Consider the following 18,335-nt stretch of genomic DNA (forward strand, 5'->3'; position numbering starts at 1 on the left):
TTGCATTTTTTATGGTGAACTGTATAATTTGCCAACATTTCACAGCTGGGCACACACTAAAAGTAATCAGAGGAGTCATCCCAAGGCCTAATGGACCTTTTCAGCACTTGCATGTCGACTATGTTGATATGATTCAAGTACGTAATGGGTACAGGTATCTAATTGTTGTGGTGCGTCCATTCTCTAGATGGATAGAAGCAGGTCCATGCACACACCCAGACTCTACCAGTGCGGCCAAATTTCAAGTGAGAGAGGTATTTCCCAGGTGGTATTTGAGGTCATGAGATCAGATAATGGGACACATTTTGTGAATGAAGTTTTTGAGCAGATTAGCTTGTTGCTTGGTATAAAGCACAAGTTCTCATCTGCGTATCATCCGCAAGGTAATGGAATATGTGAGAAGCTCAACGGCCTGTTAAAGGTAATGATAGCCAAGTTGAAGCTTACTCTAAGAAAGGGATGGTTGCACTGCCTTCCTTTGGCACTGTATGCACTCAGGAACCAACCCGGTTCCGACCATCATCTTACGCTGCACAAAATACCCATAGGAAGAAGAATGCGCACTTCACTGACACCCCGAGATAGAGTTAGATGTGATGCCCAGTCAACAGGAGAAATCCTAAGGTCTGATATGCATAATTACTTGAATTGCATGACATCTTGCCTTACTGTAATTTCAGGCCAGCTGCAGCGACGACGAAAAAGGTTGAGGGCAGTACGGAACACAGAAGGAGATCTTACTGCAGCCACAGCTCAAGGACTACGTCTTCCATCCACCTTCGCTGGAGACACCGTCCTGGTAAAGAATCATACGAGGAAAAGGTGGGACGAGCCAAGGTTTAACAGTCCCTCTACAGTGGAAGACTGCACTCCCTCTGTAGTCATGCTACAAGGAAGAAGAGCTTGGATCTTTTTGGGTGACATCAAGCCATCCTTCAGAGAAGGCCCCCTGCCTGCACCCCACTGCGAGGAGACTACAGACGACGGGAAAGAACCAAAGCACGTGCAGACGAGATCCATGATGAGGAAGAAGGAGGCATGACCAGCAGCAAAGTAAAGACAAAGAACTTTTGTGCAATGTTGTAGTTTCACTTTGGACAGTCCTCTGAGAAAAAAAGGGATTAAGGACATAAAAAACTGACATTCTGTGCACCTAGTTGCAGGGGGAAGAAGAAAATTGCATTCATAAGCCACAACATAGTCTGTTGACTTTGAACTTTGGACTGAGGCACACTGAAGACTTAATTAGGAATGAATATGCCAAAGTTTGATCGAGGACACCTAAATTGGAAGAAAATACAGTATCCAGATTCTTTCCACACAGAGACCTTGTTCGGAATTACTTATGGTGTCCCACAGTAACAACATCACCAAAGATGTTCTATCATATTTCGATCTAGTGCTAATATCGTGCCCGTCACTAGTGGGGAGGCTCACCACTGTCAGTGACATTCTTCAAGATACTGAAAATGAAAAGACTATAAGGAGGATGCTTACTGTAATTGCCAAACAGCTCCTCCTACTTCCAGAATACAGCGAGGCAAAACCGAATGTCCCAAGCGGAGGAAGAAGTGGATAGGCTTATCAACGTACTGTTTTTTAGCCTGATTGAAGACTATCCAGATCTTGTCGGAAGAACTACAGACGTGCTGACCTTTCTTTGAGATCCAGCAAATACAGAACGTCTGAGCATAATCCTAAATGGTATTGTGATCCAAGTTGCTCTTCACGCACACTGAAATTGCAAAAACTGTTCACAGTGAGTGAGAGCCAACAGTCCCAAACTTCAGCAAGACAGGACAAATGTCCCTGTCACCAGAACACAGTAGGTTGGTGAGTAATGTCTTCTTTCGCCTAATCGAGGATTTTCCAGAGCTTGTGCGGAGACCTGTAGATGTTGACGTTCTCACATTCATCAGAGACCCTGCTAATTCTACACAGATGGGCATGCTCTTGCATGTTATCGTGATGCAGGTTGAACTTTCTAACCATCAACAGAACTATTTAAGAATATTTTAAAATTTCCACAGAGGGACAGATCGAGAGAGCAGTGCCAGAGATTTCATTTCTTATTTTTATTTTGACAAGGACAAAGCATGTCTTCGTGAATGAAGCAGATCAGAGGCGTAGACTGGGAACTAATATATTTTGAACATGCACAGTAAAGAGACTTGCTGAATTATTGCTTGATTTGACACTTCCCATAGCCTAGCAGGAGAACTGTATCCAGAAATAATAGACAATTCATTGATCAGACAAAGGGAGACAATTGTTTAGTACCTGCAACTCACAAACAGAATCTAGAGATAACATTGGTTAGAGGTTGTATTAAAAGTTAGCATCTCTTCAACGGATGATCTAGATGGGGATCCAGAGCAGCAATCTCGTCCTCCCACAGGAGGAAAGATGTCCACACTTTTCTGGAAGTAAATGCTGCCGATTAACCTACAGGGGCATAATGTATTTATGTATTATATTCATCATTGTTTTACTGTCACTGACGATCAGAACTGCACTTTTTATAGGTGCACAAAGCATTCCATTTCCAGTGCACCCACCTGCATACATGAAACCTACGAAGGCACCCAGACCTTACATAGTCATTCCAGTCCCTAGAAGATCTGATAATGGAGTGTGTGAACTTGAAATGGATGTGATTAGCAATGACACACACACACTTGTGGTACCAAACAAATCGAGAAGCTGGAGACAGGGTCGGCAGAGAGTGAATGTAAAAAAGGTTACTTGCAACCAAACGCATGCAAAAATTGAATGCACACACATCAGGCCTAGTGTCAGCAACTGCAGAACCACAATCCAAAGCATGGGAGAATAAAAGACTGCCTACTATGAGAAGGTCCACTACAAGTGAAGTGAAAAGACAAATGGAAAAAGCTGAACTCCTGAAGAGACAAGAGGAGTTGAGGAATAAGCCACCAGAGACAACATTAGCAAGCACATATGTTCCAGTGAAAGGGACAAGTACAAATTCTACAATACTGCCATATACTGGACCAATGCCAGAGTGGTTATGGGCATTTCTAACCAGAAAGAAAAAGATGCAAGAGGACAAAGAAAGAACTGCCAGACTTTTGTCTACTCAAATGGCACAGATGAAAAGGCCTGCACCATGGACCAGGATACCCGAGAATCCTCCAGAAAGGAGAAGCCACACAGATGCATTCAGGGATGTAGTTATAGCAAATTACATGAGAACTTTAAGGATCAAAAGAAGCATACACGGAGACAACAGCGAACTAAACGATTACTTGGACAGCACAGCACATTTGGGAAACAACATCTGGTACCAGCATATGAAAGAAGTTGGAAGACGGAGTTCAGAAGGGGAATGCTTTGTTTGTGCACTCATACCATACAGCATGGGGAAGTCCACGATCTTTGTAGCTGTAGAAATTGATGTCCAGAGAGCACACTGTCTCTCACACGTAGCAATGTGCAAAACCAGGGGCCAGTTCATGGGTAGTGATGCCTCATTGAAATGGGCAACTGTAGCAACCAATCCAAATGAAGACGATTATGTCAAGGACATAAAGACAAGAAACAATGGAAAAACGAAACACATTGTGATCAGATACGAGAAGCCTGGAGTTTAAGGAGCAGAAATCAGAAGGGAAGCAAATCAGAAGCTAAATGCCCAAGGAAAAACCTCCAGAATAAGCTTGAAGTTGGAAAAACAGAGGCCAAATGCAAATTTGGGGAACAGTGCTTTCACCAGACGGATGGGGAAAAGGAGTAGTGATATGCAGAGCATGGATGGTCATAGGTCAATATAAGCCTACCATCAACATAGTACGAAATGGATGCAAGCCATTATGGCCAAAGCTTCCAATGCTGCTTACATGCGTCGAAGACAGAGGAGGACCACTGCAGATAGTGCTGTTAGAAAGCCCAAAATTCTGCTTCACGTATAATGGCACAAGAAAGATGGGAGAGAATCAGACCTGTGGATGAGTTTTTGATGCTCCAGGAATGGTGCACGGAACTGCAGTAATTATGTATCATTATTGGGCATGTGGATCCAAAGCATACATCAGACTGCCGAGAAACTGGGGAGGTATATGCACTATAGTGAATGTCCACATTCCAGCATTGGTGATCCCGAAAAGTGACCTGAACATTGACAGTTCCTCAAAAGCAGATGCACACTTGAGGAAGAAGAGGTCTGTGGAATTGCTGACTCGAATGAAGAGAATTACTTTTCTGCTAAATCAGAAGAAGCTTTTCATGCAATCCCATATGAGCACAGACTGTTCAGCCTTACCTCATCAGGTTTCGCGACAATCTTCATGCCAAGATTCCAAGTTGGAGAAAATACTAAATGGTTGCAGATAACCAGATGGGAGTTACTGCAGACAATCAACACGACCATAAAGGGATTCAACGCAATCAAGGAGGAGTTAAGGGAAATCGACTGATGACTCTCCAGAACAGATATGTACTTGAAATGATCACAGCTATGGATGGTGGTGTTTGTGCAAAAATCGGAGCATCATATTGCACATTTATACCTTCTCACGATGAAGAAAATGGAACCTTAACAGAAGCCATATGTATGCTGACAAAACTACAGAATCAGATCATTGATGAAACTGACGAAGTTGATGATGACAGTTGGTTTGGATCACTATTCTCATGGGTCCCACAATGGATGGCAGAGGCATTCAAGTTCCTGGGAGCCCTGCTTATGATGATATTGCAAGGATTCTGTGTTATCATGATAATAATATGTCAATGCCAGAAAACTGCAAAAAAAAAACCATAGGGATGAAGATCATGATTGATGTCAAGTCAGGATGGAAACCCAAAGACCTAACTGATGAAGAAATAAGAGACTTTGTGAAGGCAACCATTCTTGCACCAGAAGGAACACAGTTTCTATATCCCAGGAAGCATAGAAATTATGTGGGAAGATGGGTTTACTGCAGCCCAAATGGATAGTGTCAACTGATGACGTGGAACAAGGACGAACACGTGAGAACAGCAGGAAGTCTAAAAGGAGTCATAGAGATATGGACCCCAAAGAGACATTTCTTCAGACATCATGCATAGACCCAGAAGATGAAGAAAAAATTGACCCAGGTGATGAAGTAAAGGTGAATACAGAGGAACCAAAGAAAACAGACCCAAAGAAGGAGGTGAAAGTCGTTGATGAATCGCTCAGAGGGGAAAGTGTAGAGGAAGTCTCAAATACAACCCGCACGCTAACCATCCATTTTGAAATACCAGGAACGTTCACACCAAAATATGGGACGTATGATGAGCAAATAAACCAGCATAGAGCCACAGTGGGGCTATGTCCAGTACCTATCAGAAGAACAGTATCTATTGAAGTACCAGTACCAAGGAAACCATGGACAGTAAGGTACCCATTGAAAAAGCCAGATCAGCAAATGAAACGAAATGTAGATCGTCTAAGTGCAGTCCCTGAAGAAACCAAAAAGGTCTAATGGAAGATGAATGGTGACATCACGAGAACCCAGACTGACTCACATATACAAGAAAGGAGGACCAGAGAATGACTTAAAGAGATGAAATGCCATGGTCCAGGGGCATTGTGAATCTAAGGTGAAAGGACGATGTCAAATGTAAGAAGTTTAAGCCATGAGCATGATGAAGATATTCGACCAGTTTACATGTGTACATATGCTTGGAACCGCAAGAAAGCTAAGAAAACCGTGCGGCTTGCTATGCTTAGTAGAAAGATAATGCAGCAAGCGCCACTATACATAATCTACCTCAAAAGAAGCAATTTATATAAGTGTATTTCCACTTTGCACAAGAAGCAGAATCAACCCAAGTTTACCAAAGGCCACACAAGGAAAGCTTCATATTTAGCAAAATCGAGAAGAGGCAGCAGAAACGAAACTCAGCAGAGGCACCTTGTGCCAGAGAAGCCAAGGTCGTATCAGTAGGAGAGACGAACAGTAGCTACAATTAATTGAAACTAAGAACAGAATATCCTGCCTCTGAAAGGTCAAGATAAGAAGACGAAGGCAGGTGGTGGGTGAAACGAAAATCAAATACACCAATTATATGGAAAAGAGGCAAATTCACGGTGTCTGAATTACGTGACCAGCCAAGAAAGAAGAAGCAAGAGTTTCACACCTACGCATGGCAGCAGGCCAGGCAAAGATATCAGAACTTTTCAGATAGGAGATGGTGTCTCGAGGCCAACCACAGTGAAATAATTGACACATAGCTACTAAAGTGATGATTGATTGTAACAATAATTGGAGGAAGGCCGGGGAACCAAGGGGCACCCCGCACCTGGCCGACCATTCTGGGTGCTGCTAAACAAAGTAGAAAAGTATGCATGGGGTTGGTGCCAACCCAATCACAATGGACCAAGTAATCTAGGGTCCTATAGTTAATAGAACCAATAGGACGTTGTACTTTTAGTGACGTCTGCAGTAGCCATTTTGAAGGAAGGGCTCAGATGCCCACCTGACAGTGTTTACCCAATCCCCTCACACTGTTATCAAATGCAGATATAGTACCTATATTAAAGTTACCTTTCCCGAACCAATAGAATTTTATGCCAACTTTTAAGCATTACATGTCAATGATGAAGAGTTTTCAGTATAAATGTTATGATTTTATGAAGTTCGTTGGAGTTGAAGCGAGAAGGAAGATCGCTCCATTGCTGATATTCATAACTCCCCGTTTTTTGTACTTGTCATTAAACTGACTCCCTTTGCCAAACCATTGAGTTGTCATTATTGATTTGGTGTTGGAGTATTTAATCTGCACCCCCATCCATCCCACGGGTGCTGCTATCTTGTCTTAAAGTGCTTCTTGGCAAACCCTGACTCTATGGGCCAGTTTGGGGTCCCGCAGCACACTTGCAACAGCCAAATCGCATGGCAAGGCCTGCGCGTACCCCGTCCGCACCCCAGTGAAATCGCGTACCCCGCTCGCAACAGACAAATCGCGTGGAAAGGCCTGAGCGTACCCCGTCCGCACCCCAGGGAAATCGCGTTGAAAAGGCCTGCGCATACACTGCTATAGAGGCACAACTCCCCTGGAATCAGACGTCTCCTCACGGGACAGCCAGACCCAGGCAGTAGACCATACCCCGCAGGCAGCCCACACCACATGGGACACCCCATCACTCGTGACCATAACCCGCAGGCAGCACACACCACATGGGACCCCCCCATCACCCTTGACCATACCCAGCAGGCAGCCCACACCACATGGGACCCCCCATCACCTGTGACCATACCCTGCAGGCAGCCCACACCACGTGGGATCCCCTCATCACCTGTGACCATACCCCGCAGGCAGCCCACACCACATGGTACCCCCATTACCCGTGACCATACCCTGCAGGCAGCCCACACCACATGGGACCCCCATTCACCCGTGACCATACCCCGCAGGCAGCCTACACCATATGGGAACCACCCATCACTGTGACCATACCCTGCAGGGATGCCTCGGGGTCATCTTCGACTCCACTCTCCTACTCTCCTCACATCTCTGACGTCTCTAAGAAGTCACACTACCAACTACACCTCATCAGAGGTAGTCTTGCTTTCCTCTCCTTCCCCCAGAAGCTCACTGTCTCCAGAGCTCTGGTTCTCTCTAGGCTGGACTATTGCAACAGCCTCTTTCTAAATTGGCCAGCTTCTGCTCTCCGCCCTCTGCAACTTATCCAGAACAGGAATGCGAGACTTGTCCTTGGCCTCAAGCCCAGGGATCGTATCTTTCCAGGACTGAAATTTCTGCACTGGCTCCCAGTGGCTGCGAGGATTACGTTCAAAACCCTCTGCATTGTCCACAAGGCCTTCTGGGGCCTGGGGCCATAATACCTTCAACTCTCTCTTCCTAAATATCTTCCTTCTCGTGCTTTTCGCTCATCCGCCTCCAACTCCCTCAGGGTCAGTCGCTCCTCCAAGCAAAGAGTTGCTGGTAGATTGCTTTCTTCGGCTGGTGCCTCCCTCTGGAACAGCCTCTCTGCCTCCCTTAAACTTGAGGAGAACCATCTCCGGTTCCGGCAGCACCTCAAAACCTTTCTCTTTGCTTTGGCTTTTTCTCCTCCTCTCCTCTGCCCACCTCCTGGCTGTAACCGGAACTGCACTGGCTACCTGGACACCCTCTGATCTTGGGCCCAGGTCCCTCCCCCACCAGCGTCACACACCTGCACTGCCACCTGGCAACCCCATCACTTGGGGACTGTTTCTGTAGCCCTACAGCCCCCTACCAGCCCTTGACACCTGATGTCTGCACTTCCCATGTACTTGCCACATGCTGGCCATTACTTACCTATTCTTATTATCCATTCCCATGTACTGCACTTTCCCTGCCCCCTTCCCACGCACTTGCGAGATCTTAATGACACCTGGCCTAGTAGGATCGTTGATGGTCCTCCCTTTATTCCCCTCCCTTGCCTCGTTGCACCTTGAAACACTTGTGTATAGGCGCGTTATAAATGCCATATCATATCATGCCACGCCTCATGTCCCCACCCCCCACCTGTGACGGCAACCTGCAGGCAGGCCCCACCTCATGTCCCCCACCACCACCACCAGTGACGGCAACCTGCGGGCAGGCCCCACCTCATGTCCCCCACCACCACCACCAGTGATGGCAACCTGCATGCAGGCCCCGCCTCATGTCCCCCACCACCAGTGACGGAAACCTGCAGGCAGGCCCCGCCTCATGGGACACCCCAAACACAATGTGAACTGATAGACATAAATTCTGCAGATGTGAAATGAAATGCCACCACACGCTGCACACTCCAAGTTCACTTTAAACACCCATCCATTGGTCATGCACACCACAACATGCCACATGCCATTGGAAGTTAAACATGACACATGCATGCATGTGTGCACACACATGAACAACATAGGCCAGCATCATGGACATAGAACAGAGTGAGCAAGAGTGAAACTTCCCCTAAACCATCGAGACCAGACACCACTTTGATTTTGAATTAAAAAAATATATATTAAAAACAGTATTCAAGTTATACTCATATGAAACAAAATAAGTAAATCATCATCAAATGAGCAAATAAAATAAAGATAGTCAAAAAGAAAAAATAATTTCAAGTCAAACAAATTAAGATGAAAGCAAAGATGTGGTCCTTGTCCATAAAGTAACTCAAAAGAAAAATAAAAATAAAACCATTACTCCATGGTGGAATGAAAAATATACGTCAGAAAGAGAACTATCTACAAAAATCCAGGGTCCATTGTCCAAAACCATGTCCAAATATGGAGAAGAAGAAAAACAATGAAGAACTATATACAATACGTGGAGGAAAGTCCAAAAACTTCAAAGAAAAGAAATAACAAAAGGAAACTTAAACCTAAAGAACTATGTACAGTGGCAGCGGGATAGTCCAGTAACTCACGATTTCCCCCCCAAAGTTTCGGCCAGGGCATCAGTAAGATAGTTTGTACTGTGTCTGTGAATTTAAAAAGACTAATAAAGTCAATGGCAACTTTACATGCCTGGGAGATAGTAGTCAGTCCCAGAAAGTGGAGTTTAAAGTGGGAAGTCTGAAAAAGACAACCCTGTGTCACTGCACTAAAGGTGCTGTGTGACACACAGTACAAATATGATGCCTATGGAGTAGGTGAAGCTCCACAGTCTATGAACACAAAAATGTTAAACACACAGCAAAACACATGTAAGAGTGGGAAAAAAGGCTCACACTCTTACCAGGTGAAAAATTAAATCATAGAAATTCAGCAAAGCTGCTGAGGGACTCAGTAGGTAAGGGAAATTAGCCACTCTGGAGAATTTGCCCTAACAGCATAATTAAACTCTGCGTCGATTTCCCCTAGGCAGGCCTGTGCTCTCCCCTCGAGGGCTTGCAGGGACTCCAACGTGCTCCTCTCAAACTCCCTGCCAGTCTCCTCGAGGAACTCTGCCCGCCTCTCTGCCCGACACAGGGTATTCTCCGCCAAGGCGATGGTGAGTCGTGCCCCCTGTGGCCGTATTAGCGCCATGGGCTATGAGAGGCGCACAGCTGGTAATGTCTTGAAGCGTTGGAATGACCTCTGACGCTGAGCAAAAATTAAGCTGGCTGCCAAGTATGCCTCTGCTCTGGTGACTGGCAGTCGGTCACCACCAGAGGATGATGAACTCACTGGACATGAAGAGATCGCTAGTGATTTCATTGCAGTGGAGCAGATCCAAGGCGTGGGAGACCTGCCAATGTATGAGGCAATGTCCAGTGAGTGGTGATGCGTGTGTGTCCAGGCCATGTGTATGTTGCTTGGGTGATGTGTTATGATTGTCTGCCAGTTCAGACTACATTGACATGACTGCTTTGTGTGAACCATGTAATGTTGGACTGATACGTGCTTGTTGTCATGCAGACTGCATACAAACGATGTACTGCACAAGGATACAATCCTCATCACCACACCTGCTCCCTCCTTCCATGACAGTCTCTGTCCAGCCTCTCTTGGCCCTATTCCTGCTTCAACCTGTGGTGGCGGATAGCCTGTGTTGATCTTCCACTCAACACTCGCCTTCTATCGTCACATGTCTGATGTCTCGGAGAGGTCACCCTGCCAGCTGCACCTCCTCAGAGGCATTCTTTCTTTCTTCTCCTTCCCCCAGCAGCTCACTGTCTCCAGAGGACTGGTAATTCCTATGGTGGACTACTGCAATGGGCTTAACCAGGATTTCTGTGATTCAACACTCTTCCCTCTGCAACTGAGCCAGACCTGGACTGTGTGAAAAGTCCTTTAGGCTTACTGCCAGGTATCTCCCTAGGACTGTGATGGTGGCACAGGCTCACAGTGGCTATGAGTGTTTATTCCTGAACCCTGTGCATTCTCAGCAAGGCCCTATGGGTCCTGTGCCAGCAATTTCTTTGACTCCATCTCCAGTATTTACTTCCTTCTCATGGTCTTTGATCATCCCTTTCGTACTCCCTCAGGGTCAGTTGCTCCTCATGGCAATTAGTTTGTGGTTATTATCTGTGTTGAGCTGTGACCTCCATCTGGTACAGCCTCCCTGCCTCTATGTAACTGGAGGTGTAGCTTCTCTGGCTCTAGAGGCACTTCTGATGCTTCCTCATGTGTTGTGCTTTCTGTCCTCCTCTCCCCTACTGTAGTCCCAGATGACTGAGAGAATGCACTTGTCACCTGCCCACTGTGAGCTACGAAACTATCCTCTGAGCCACCATTTTTACCCATGCACTGTCTCTCAACCATCCCTCGCACTTGGGTGCGGTGGGGGGTTACTGTACACTTAACCTTACACTGCCATCAGGCTGCAACATTGACATGACTGGTTACGTGTTTTTATTCATAGTTGAGGCAGTTCACATATACTGCACTGCACCCTCACACTTCAAAACCCTGTTCTCCCCTTCAACGTGCCTATTCACTTGCGTGATGTCAATGTGACCTAGCATTATGGAATCAGTGTGCCTGCCTTCCCTGTATTACACCACCCTAGAGTTGTTGTACCCTGTGACACATGTGTTTTCAAATTGTGATTTCCATGTAATGTCATCTGACATGCATTACACATGACTCATGGACAGTAGTCTTCAACTTCCATTTCAGGCTGGTTGACAGTTCTGGCATGGCTATGCTACATGCCATCTGTGTATTAGCATCAGTCATGTTTGTGGAAGGACTATGCCAGTCACATGCTTGTGTGTGAAGCAGGTGCTATGCACCATGCAGTACATGTGTTCTTTTGCCCTTTGACACACATCCATGTCTGCTTTCATGCTACCCTTCCCTTTCATTGACACTGCGTGCGTGCCTGAGTTTGTACCATGTGTGACATGGCAGGTTTATGTGTTGGCTGACAACATTGTGATACCTATGAGTGTGGCCTATGCTGTTTACATGTGTATTCATATCATTTTTTGAATTTGTGCAGGCAATGAGGCACTGGATGCAGTGGAGGAGGACATGGAGGAGGAGGAGATGGTGGAAGAGGAAATGTATTCTGAGCCACGACCAGGCACCAGTAGAGGACGTGGTGTGGTAGCCCATGAAAATCCATTGGTGCTACAGACCACCCTGGTCAGGGGTGTGTCTGAGTACACCTCTGAGGAAGCCTATGCCTCTGCTGCTGAAACGGACATGGAACCCTCATTGCTGTTGCAGTTAAGTGATTCTACTGTGGGTGCTGTTCTGTCCCAAACACCTGAAGGGGGGGTAGACCCCTCACGGGGCCAGTCAGTGTTGGAATGTCTGTCTGTGGTGGTTATGGCTGCAGTGTCACGCTCCACAGTATTGGCTCCAGTTCCTGGGGCAGCTGATCAAGGGAGGAATGCAGTCCTGCAGCCACAGGCAGTGCCAGCGCAGCAAGGGCCAGGTATCCTTGGGTCCGGCAGGTGTGGTGTCCGGCAACGCGGTGGCCGTGTGCCACCCGGGAATACTGTGTGGGAGAAAGCCATGTATGCTGTTGCACAACAACAGGGGGAATCATGTGAGATGTTGGCTCAGGGCATGGATAGGGTGGCCAAATCCATTCTCCCCCGAAAGACAGATGGAGCTCCAGCTGCAGGTATTGCAGTCCACATTCTGCTCACACAGGCTGGACATTTTGGCCAGCAACAGGAGCCGACGGGCTGAACTGGGGGCTATGCGCGCAGCCATAGCTGCAGCGGCTAAGGCCCACAGGGCTGCCCTGAGGGAAGAGAATACCTCCCTCAGATCTACTCTGGGTGCACTCAAATTATTCCACAGTAGACGGGCAGAACAGCAGATTGACCAGTTGATGCACAACATCTCTGTCGAAGTATGTGCAACCTGTGGGATCTTGCAAGCGGAGATCCGTGCATCCCATGAGGTCTTGCAAGCGGAACTCTGTGCATCACGTGAGGTGGTGCATGCGGACCTCCGGACCATCATGCTGTAGAATCAAACCTATCAGTTCTGCATGGTCGCTGCCATTGAGGACCAGACCAGTACTATATGTAGTCAGCCTCCATTACCACGCACACCTTCTAATGCTACACCAGAGGGTCACGACAGCATTGACACCTCTCCCACTCTATGCTAGCCGTGCAGGCCATTAACCCATAAAGGTGTGTTTTTTTCTTCTCAACATCCACGCATGTGGGTGTTGAGGTGCACCCTGCACCTCTTCCCTCCTGGGTGCCCCCCCATTCCACTATGGCCATTTGTGATTTTTTTTTTTTTGTCTATTGTGAATTCATGTGACAGTGTGTTGCTTTGTGTGGCATCCAAAGGCTTCCACTGTGTGTTCCGGCTGGGCCCATACAGGCTTGTCTCGTGTTGGTACACTCCTTGTTTGTGCCTTAGGGTGCAGACACATATGCCACTCCTGCTTCCCCTTTCCATGGGCTTGCAAGGAGGGCAGCATGTTAAAGTTACTTATACAGAGGCATTGGACTTCCATTATTTAATTGGGCAGTCTGAAGTCCAACCTGTGTATACACCCCCAGTGGGGATTTATGATTGTTTGTCCAGTGCATGGTTAGCATACCTTTTTGTTTGGACAATGAAAAATGTCCTTTTTCATGTTACTCCTTCATGTATTACCTTGCCTGTCTCCATTATTGTTGGCTTTCCTGCTGTATGCGTTTCCCTGCCCCCTTTAGTTAGCAGAGCCACACTCAAGATAGAAGGGGTCCATGTGGTAGTTTTGTCACATTGAGGCACTTGTTCTATTGTGATTGGTCACTGTCTGACATTGTCACTGTTGGGTCCTGTGTTTATGATATGTTGTGCTGGACAATGGAGGTTCCTGTGTACAATTTTATTTTGATGTGCGAGAGCGGGTTATTTCTGACCTAGTTCCGTTTATCGGAGTTCACTTTGTGACAGTAGTGCTATGTGTTGGGCATTTAGTTGTCACTTTTGACATTGCATGCCATGGCATGGTGTGGCAACCGGGTGACATGAAGTTTGGGAGGGTTTAGATGACATACCAGCATTTAGATGTGTACTTTTGCATGTGGTTAGTGGCATACTGCATCTTTAATGAGTGCCTTTTGTTCACACGAGATTGGGTTAGTTTAAGTAGTTAGGGATGCACACAATGTAGCACTTCCAAGGACACATTCTCAGGGTGGTAAGCTTGGGACAGTTGATTGTCCCTTTGTCATCATCAATTGTCACCTGGAATGTGCTGCCTGTGTGCACTCCATAAGGGATTGGATTTTAGGTGCACAATTGTGCCACAAGCTGGGTACGGGCTACCTCGCCACGTGCCCTTTCCCCTCCCATGCGCAGCGGGCATGCATGTGGCTGGGGATGTGGGGGCACCACCATGTCCACCGGTACGCCACGCTGTGTTGCAAGGTTGTGCAGTACACATGCTGCCACAATGATCCTGCACACTACTTGTGGTGCACATAGTAGCTGTCCACCAGAGTGGTCAAGGGAGCGGAAGTGTGACTTTAGCACTCTGAATGTGCGCTCCACTATGGCCCTAGTTGCAATATGGGCTGCGTTGTATCTTACCTGGGGTGGTATGGTGGTGTTCCGTATTGGCGGCGTCATGTAGGTGCTCAGAGGGTAGGCACTGTCCCCTGGGGAGCTGAGAATGGTTGTCATTAGTTGGCTTTGTCTAGTTGTCTGTGTCTAACATTCATGCATGTGCATGGCCATTTGTACTCACCAATGAGCCATGTGTTGCCATGTCTCCCAGCTTCCAGGTCCCGGTGTAGGGGTGACATTCTGAATATGAAACTATCATGGGTGGACCCTGGATAGTTGGCATATACAGAGGTAATGATTCCCATGGCATCACCTATAACCTGCACTTTGATGGAATGACAGTGCTTGCGATTGCGATAGATGTGCACTGTGGCCTTAGGTGGACGTAGGGCCACATGAGTGCAATCAGTGGCACCAAGCACTTTGGGGAAGTGCGCCACCCCATAAAAGTCCTGCCTTTCTGCGGGTGTTCTGGGCATGAATATGTGCCTATGGACAGAGTGGCGTGCAGTCATGATTGCAAACACCTGGTGTAGGCAGCATGACTGCGTGGGCTGTGAAACGCCCCCAACTATAGCAGTTGTCTGCTGAAATGACCCAGTGGCCAAAATAAACAGTACATTGAGCACCTTTTCCAAGGGGTTCAGTGCTTGGGAGCACAGGGTGGGTGATGTAAGGTCATCCTCCCGCTCAGTGACCAGGTCTAAGATGATATGAGGTGGAAACCTATACCTGCCATAGACCTGGTCATCAGGCATCCCAAAAAGGCTGGTCCTGGGTAAAAAAAATGCGGGCCCTGGCTATCCTTCTACTCCCCCTCGATGTCCCACATTCACTGATGCAAGAAATGGTACATTCATCATAGCTGTAACGCATGTTTATTTTTCACGTGCACTTTTATGTATTGTTTTTGGTGCGCGGTGACGCTTATGCCAGCTTTCGCGTGGCAGACGTGTTTCTGGGTTTGCGTGTCTTTTGCCGCGCACCGGTGAGCCCTGTTCGTTTCCATGAATACATGTTGTTAGCACGTGTGTGGGCGTTGCAAGTATTTTACTGTGGTACTTCCCACGTAACGTCCACATTTACGCTTGTTGTTCCCCATTCCACGTGTTCCGCCCACTTTTTTAGTGACTGCGCAAGACGGTACGCCTCTTCACTGGGAGTCTTGCGCAAGGCGTTTGTAGTGGCGCTATGACGTGTTTGACCAGCGCGGATTTGTCGTAAGTCACCAGTAAGCCCCGCGCATTGTGTTCCATGAATTCGAATGCGGGCGCTTGCGTGCCTTTTGAACGCAAGCGCACATTTTTCCACAAAATTTTATTCCATTAATCGGGCCGTAAATGTTGAGAGTGGGTAGTTCAAAGGATGCTAAACTTAAACAAAATAAAGATTGGTCCTGTGCCATTGTAACAAAGAATTCCACCTTCAAGAATTAGGTAGCTAAAGATACGAAAATGGACAAAAGGAAGATCACAGTGCGACTGGATGCAGAGACTTTAGACCGTAGTCATTTTCAGCACATACCAACACGGGCCAAGCACATGCCTGAGAGGGCACACACACTCAATACTACAGTACAAATCTTTGCCTTGAACAATGCTTCTAGGAGGACTCATGGTAAAGGATAAGTAGGCCACAGAAACCTCCTGAACGAGATTCACCCTAATTTAGAAGTTTATTCGGTCCCACTTAGATAACCAGAAATCAGAAACTGGCTGTTTTCTGCCTTTCATGCACTGGGATAATAACGGGTTGGTATCAAAGATTCTGGGCCTCATTACGGGTCTGGTGGTAAGCCTGCCGGTGATACAGGCGGCTTGCCGCCAGACCTGAAACAAATTACTGGCACCTGACTTACAAACCCGGTGGCCGGGAAGTCAGGTGCCGGTAATTTTGTTAGTTCCCATTCCCATGGAGTTAATAACGGTGTCGGTGCTTCCATGAAATTCAGCGGGCAGATTCCGCCCCGCCCGGCAGGTCTTACCCTGGCGGCGGGACGGCACCCGCCTTTAGAGTTGTACTGTGACGGTCCGGAAACACTGGTGCCGGTAGGCTTGCCGGCACCAGTGTTTCCAGACCGGCACAGTTGTAATAAGGCGCTCTGTCCGTGGGAATGAAAGTAGTTTGTTGTCCAAGCAGGGTGTTTCCAACAATTCACAGAATTGTTCAGAGGTATGAAGGATTGTTTTGGGGGATTTCCATTAGAGTCTGTATTTACAGTGCTGCTAGATCCAGATGATGGACTCCTACAGGTATGGAGTCATCTACTTCAACCGTAGCTAGCCAACACTGCAGATTAAGGGAAAAGGGGAGACAGACTTGGGAGGAGTTCTCAGATGTAGAATAAAATATGTAAACATGTTAAGAAGATTTCCAAGAATGTGCTTTTCAAACAATTACCACCAAATGTCCTGCATCAAATCTATGTTATTCCCTTAAAAACACACAAAATAGACAGGATTACTCCCCATTTTGCCCAATATTCCAAACAGATTGAGCCTCCTTGTATCACCTATTTTGGTCCTGTTCACTGATTGCAGGATGTTGGACTGAGGTGCTGCTTACACTGCAGAAGGCAAAAGGAAGTCTTAAGAAGTTTCCAATCGTGCCTGTTGGGTCTCACACCCACATCAAAGAAGAATACATTTAGAGTTAAATTGGTTCATCTCGGATGTAGTGAAACTATACCTACAACCACATCCCCCTAATACACTCCTGTCTGTTAGGCACCCTGAAGGAGCTCCCCACCCGACCCCGTTCACGTTTACTATAGACACCTTGAAGCAACTAGTGTGCAAAAGGCATGAGCGCAATTCACCAATAAATAATGTCCAAATGTTCAATCAGACACCAACAAACAAAAGCGACATTTTGGGTTCCTTATTGTTATTTATGTAGGTTTTTGTAATAAAAAGTACTGGGACTGCTGTTTGTCACTAGGAGGCCCTTTCAAGCAGCTTAATTTCCTGATCCTCAATCCAAAGCCCCTAACATATGAAAAGCTTTAATGCGATTGGGTGCAGTGGGAAGAGCCAATCACAATGTAAAAACTCTTAATACCAAAAACATAGTCATACGTTCTTGAGTTAAAAGTGAGAGGTGAGTCACTCAAGTGTGGTTTTTATTTTGGGGAGGGTTGCAGGTATTATCCTTGCATGAATACTTTCCACGCAGCCGCATCTCCACGTACATTATTTGTTATACATTAAATTATAGAAACAGAGTAAATACAATGTGGGGTTGAGAGGGGTACAAAGGAGAGAAAACCCTAAAGAAATATCGTCAAGTTATTCAAACCATAAACAAAGCGAATTGAGATTTCTAAGGTAAAATTTGAAAGGCTTTATAAGTCAATCTATAGCAGTTCAACGGATTCAAACCATAATTTTAATGGTGTGGGTGAGGATTTGAGTCAAGCACTTTAAGGCTTGCCTACCCCTCTTTTCTATGCATCCCTTATTCACATGCACCTACCCGTTCAATGGCTGTAGAGTGGTTTGTAGGCTTGTCTGCATTATCATGTTGTAGGTACAGCTGAAGGACATGTTCAGAGCACTGCTTATTATAGTAGGAAGTGTGAAGTCAGGTGGAATGTAGAGGGCATTTGTGTAGGTCACCATGTCACCTTGGACCTAGAAATAAAATTAAGGACAATTTAGAAATAGACGACATTTAAAATGATTGGTATGAAAAATATCTTCCATTGTGTAGCATACCAGTGATAAACATTTAGAACAGTAGTCACTTGATGGGGACATTCCTACCACCAAGCTGAGCTCAAGAAAGGGCCCTAGGGATGCAGTTGTGAAGTCCTGGTAGTCAAGAAGCAGATGACTATCAAAGCGCTGTGTAAGAGAGGGAAATTATAGGCAGTAAGGGGCTGCCTGGAAGGCACACTGGTGGTCCTGTCCA

The 18,335-nt window shown here is 46.5% G+C and overlaps 1 protein-coding gene across 9 annotated transcripts in view; it reads right to left on the minus strand.

The window, feature by feature from the left end:
- LOC138503205 (uromodulin-like) overlaps positions 1 to 18,335 on the minus strand; it is an 895,795-nt gene that overhangs the window by 435,963 nt on the left and 441,497 nt on the right. For all 9 annotated transcript variants that reach the window (XM_069622787.1, XM_069622786.1, XM_069622784.1 and 6 more), the window contains one exon: positions 17,898 to 18,055. In XM_069622787.1, the coding sequence (XP_069478888.1) occupies positions 17,898 to 18,055 (158 nt within the window). The remainder of the gene's footprint in view (positions 1 to 17,897; positions 18,056 to 18,335) is intronic.

Source organism: Ambystoma mexicanum, chromosome 11, assembly GCF_040938575.1.
Source record: "Ambystoma mexicanum isolate Mex_15411 chromosome 11, UKY_AmexF1_1, whole genome shotgun sequence".
In the NCBI taxonomy this organism is placed as follows: domain Eukaryota; kingdom Metazoa; phylum Chordata; class Amphibia; order Caudata; family Ambystomatidae; genus Ambystoma; species Ambystoma mexicanum.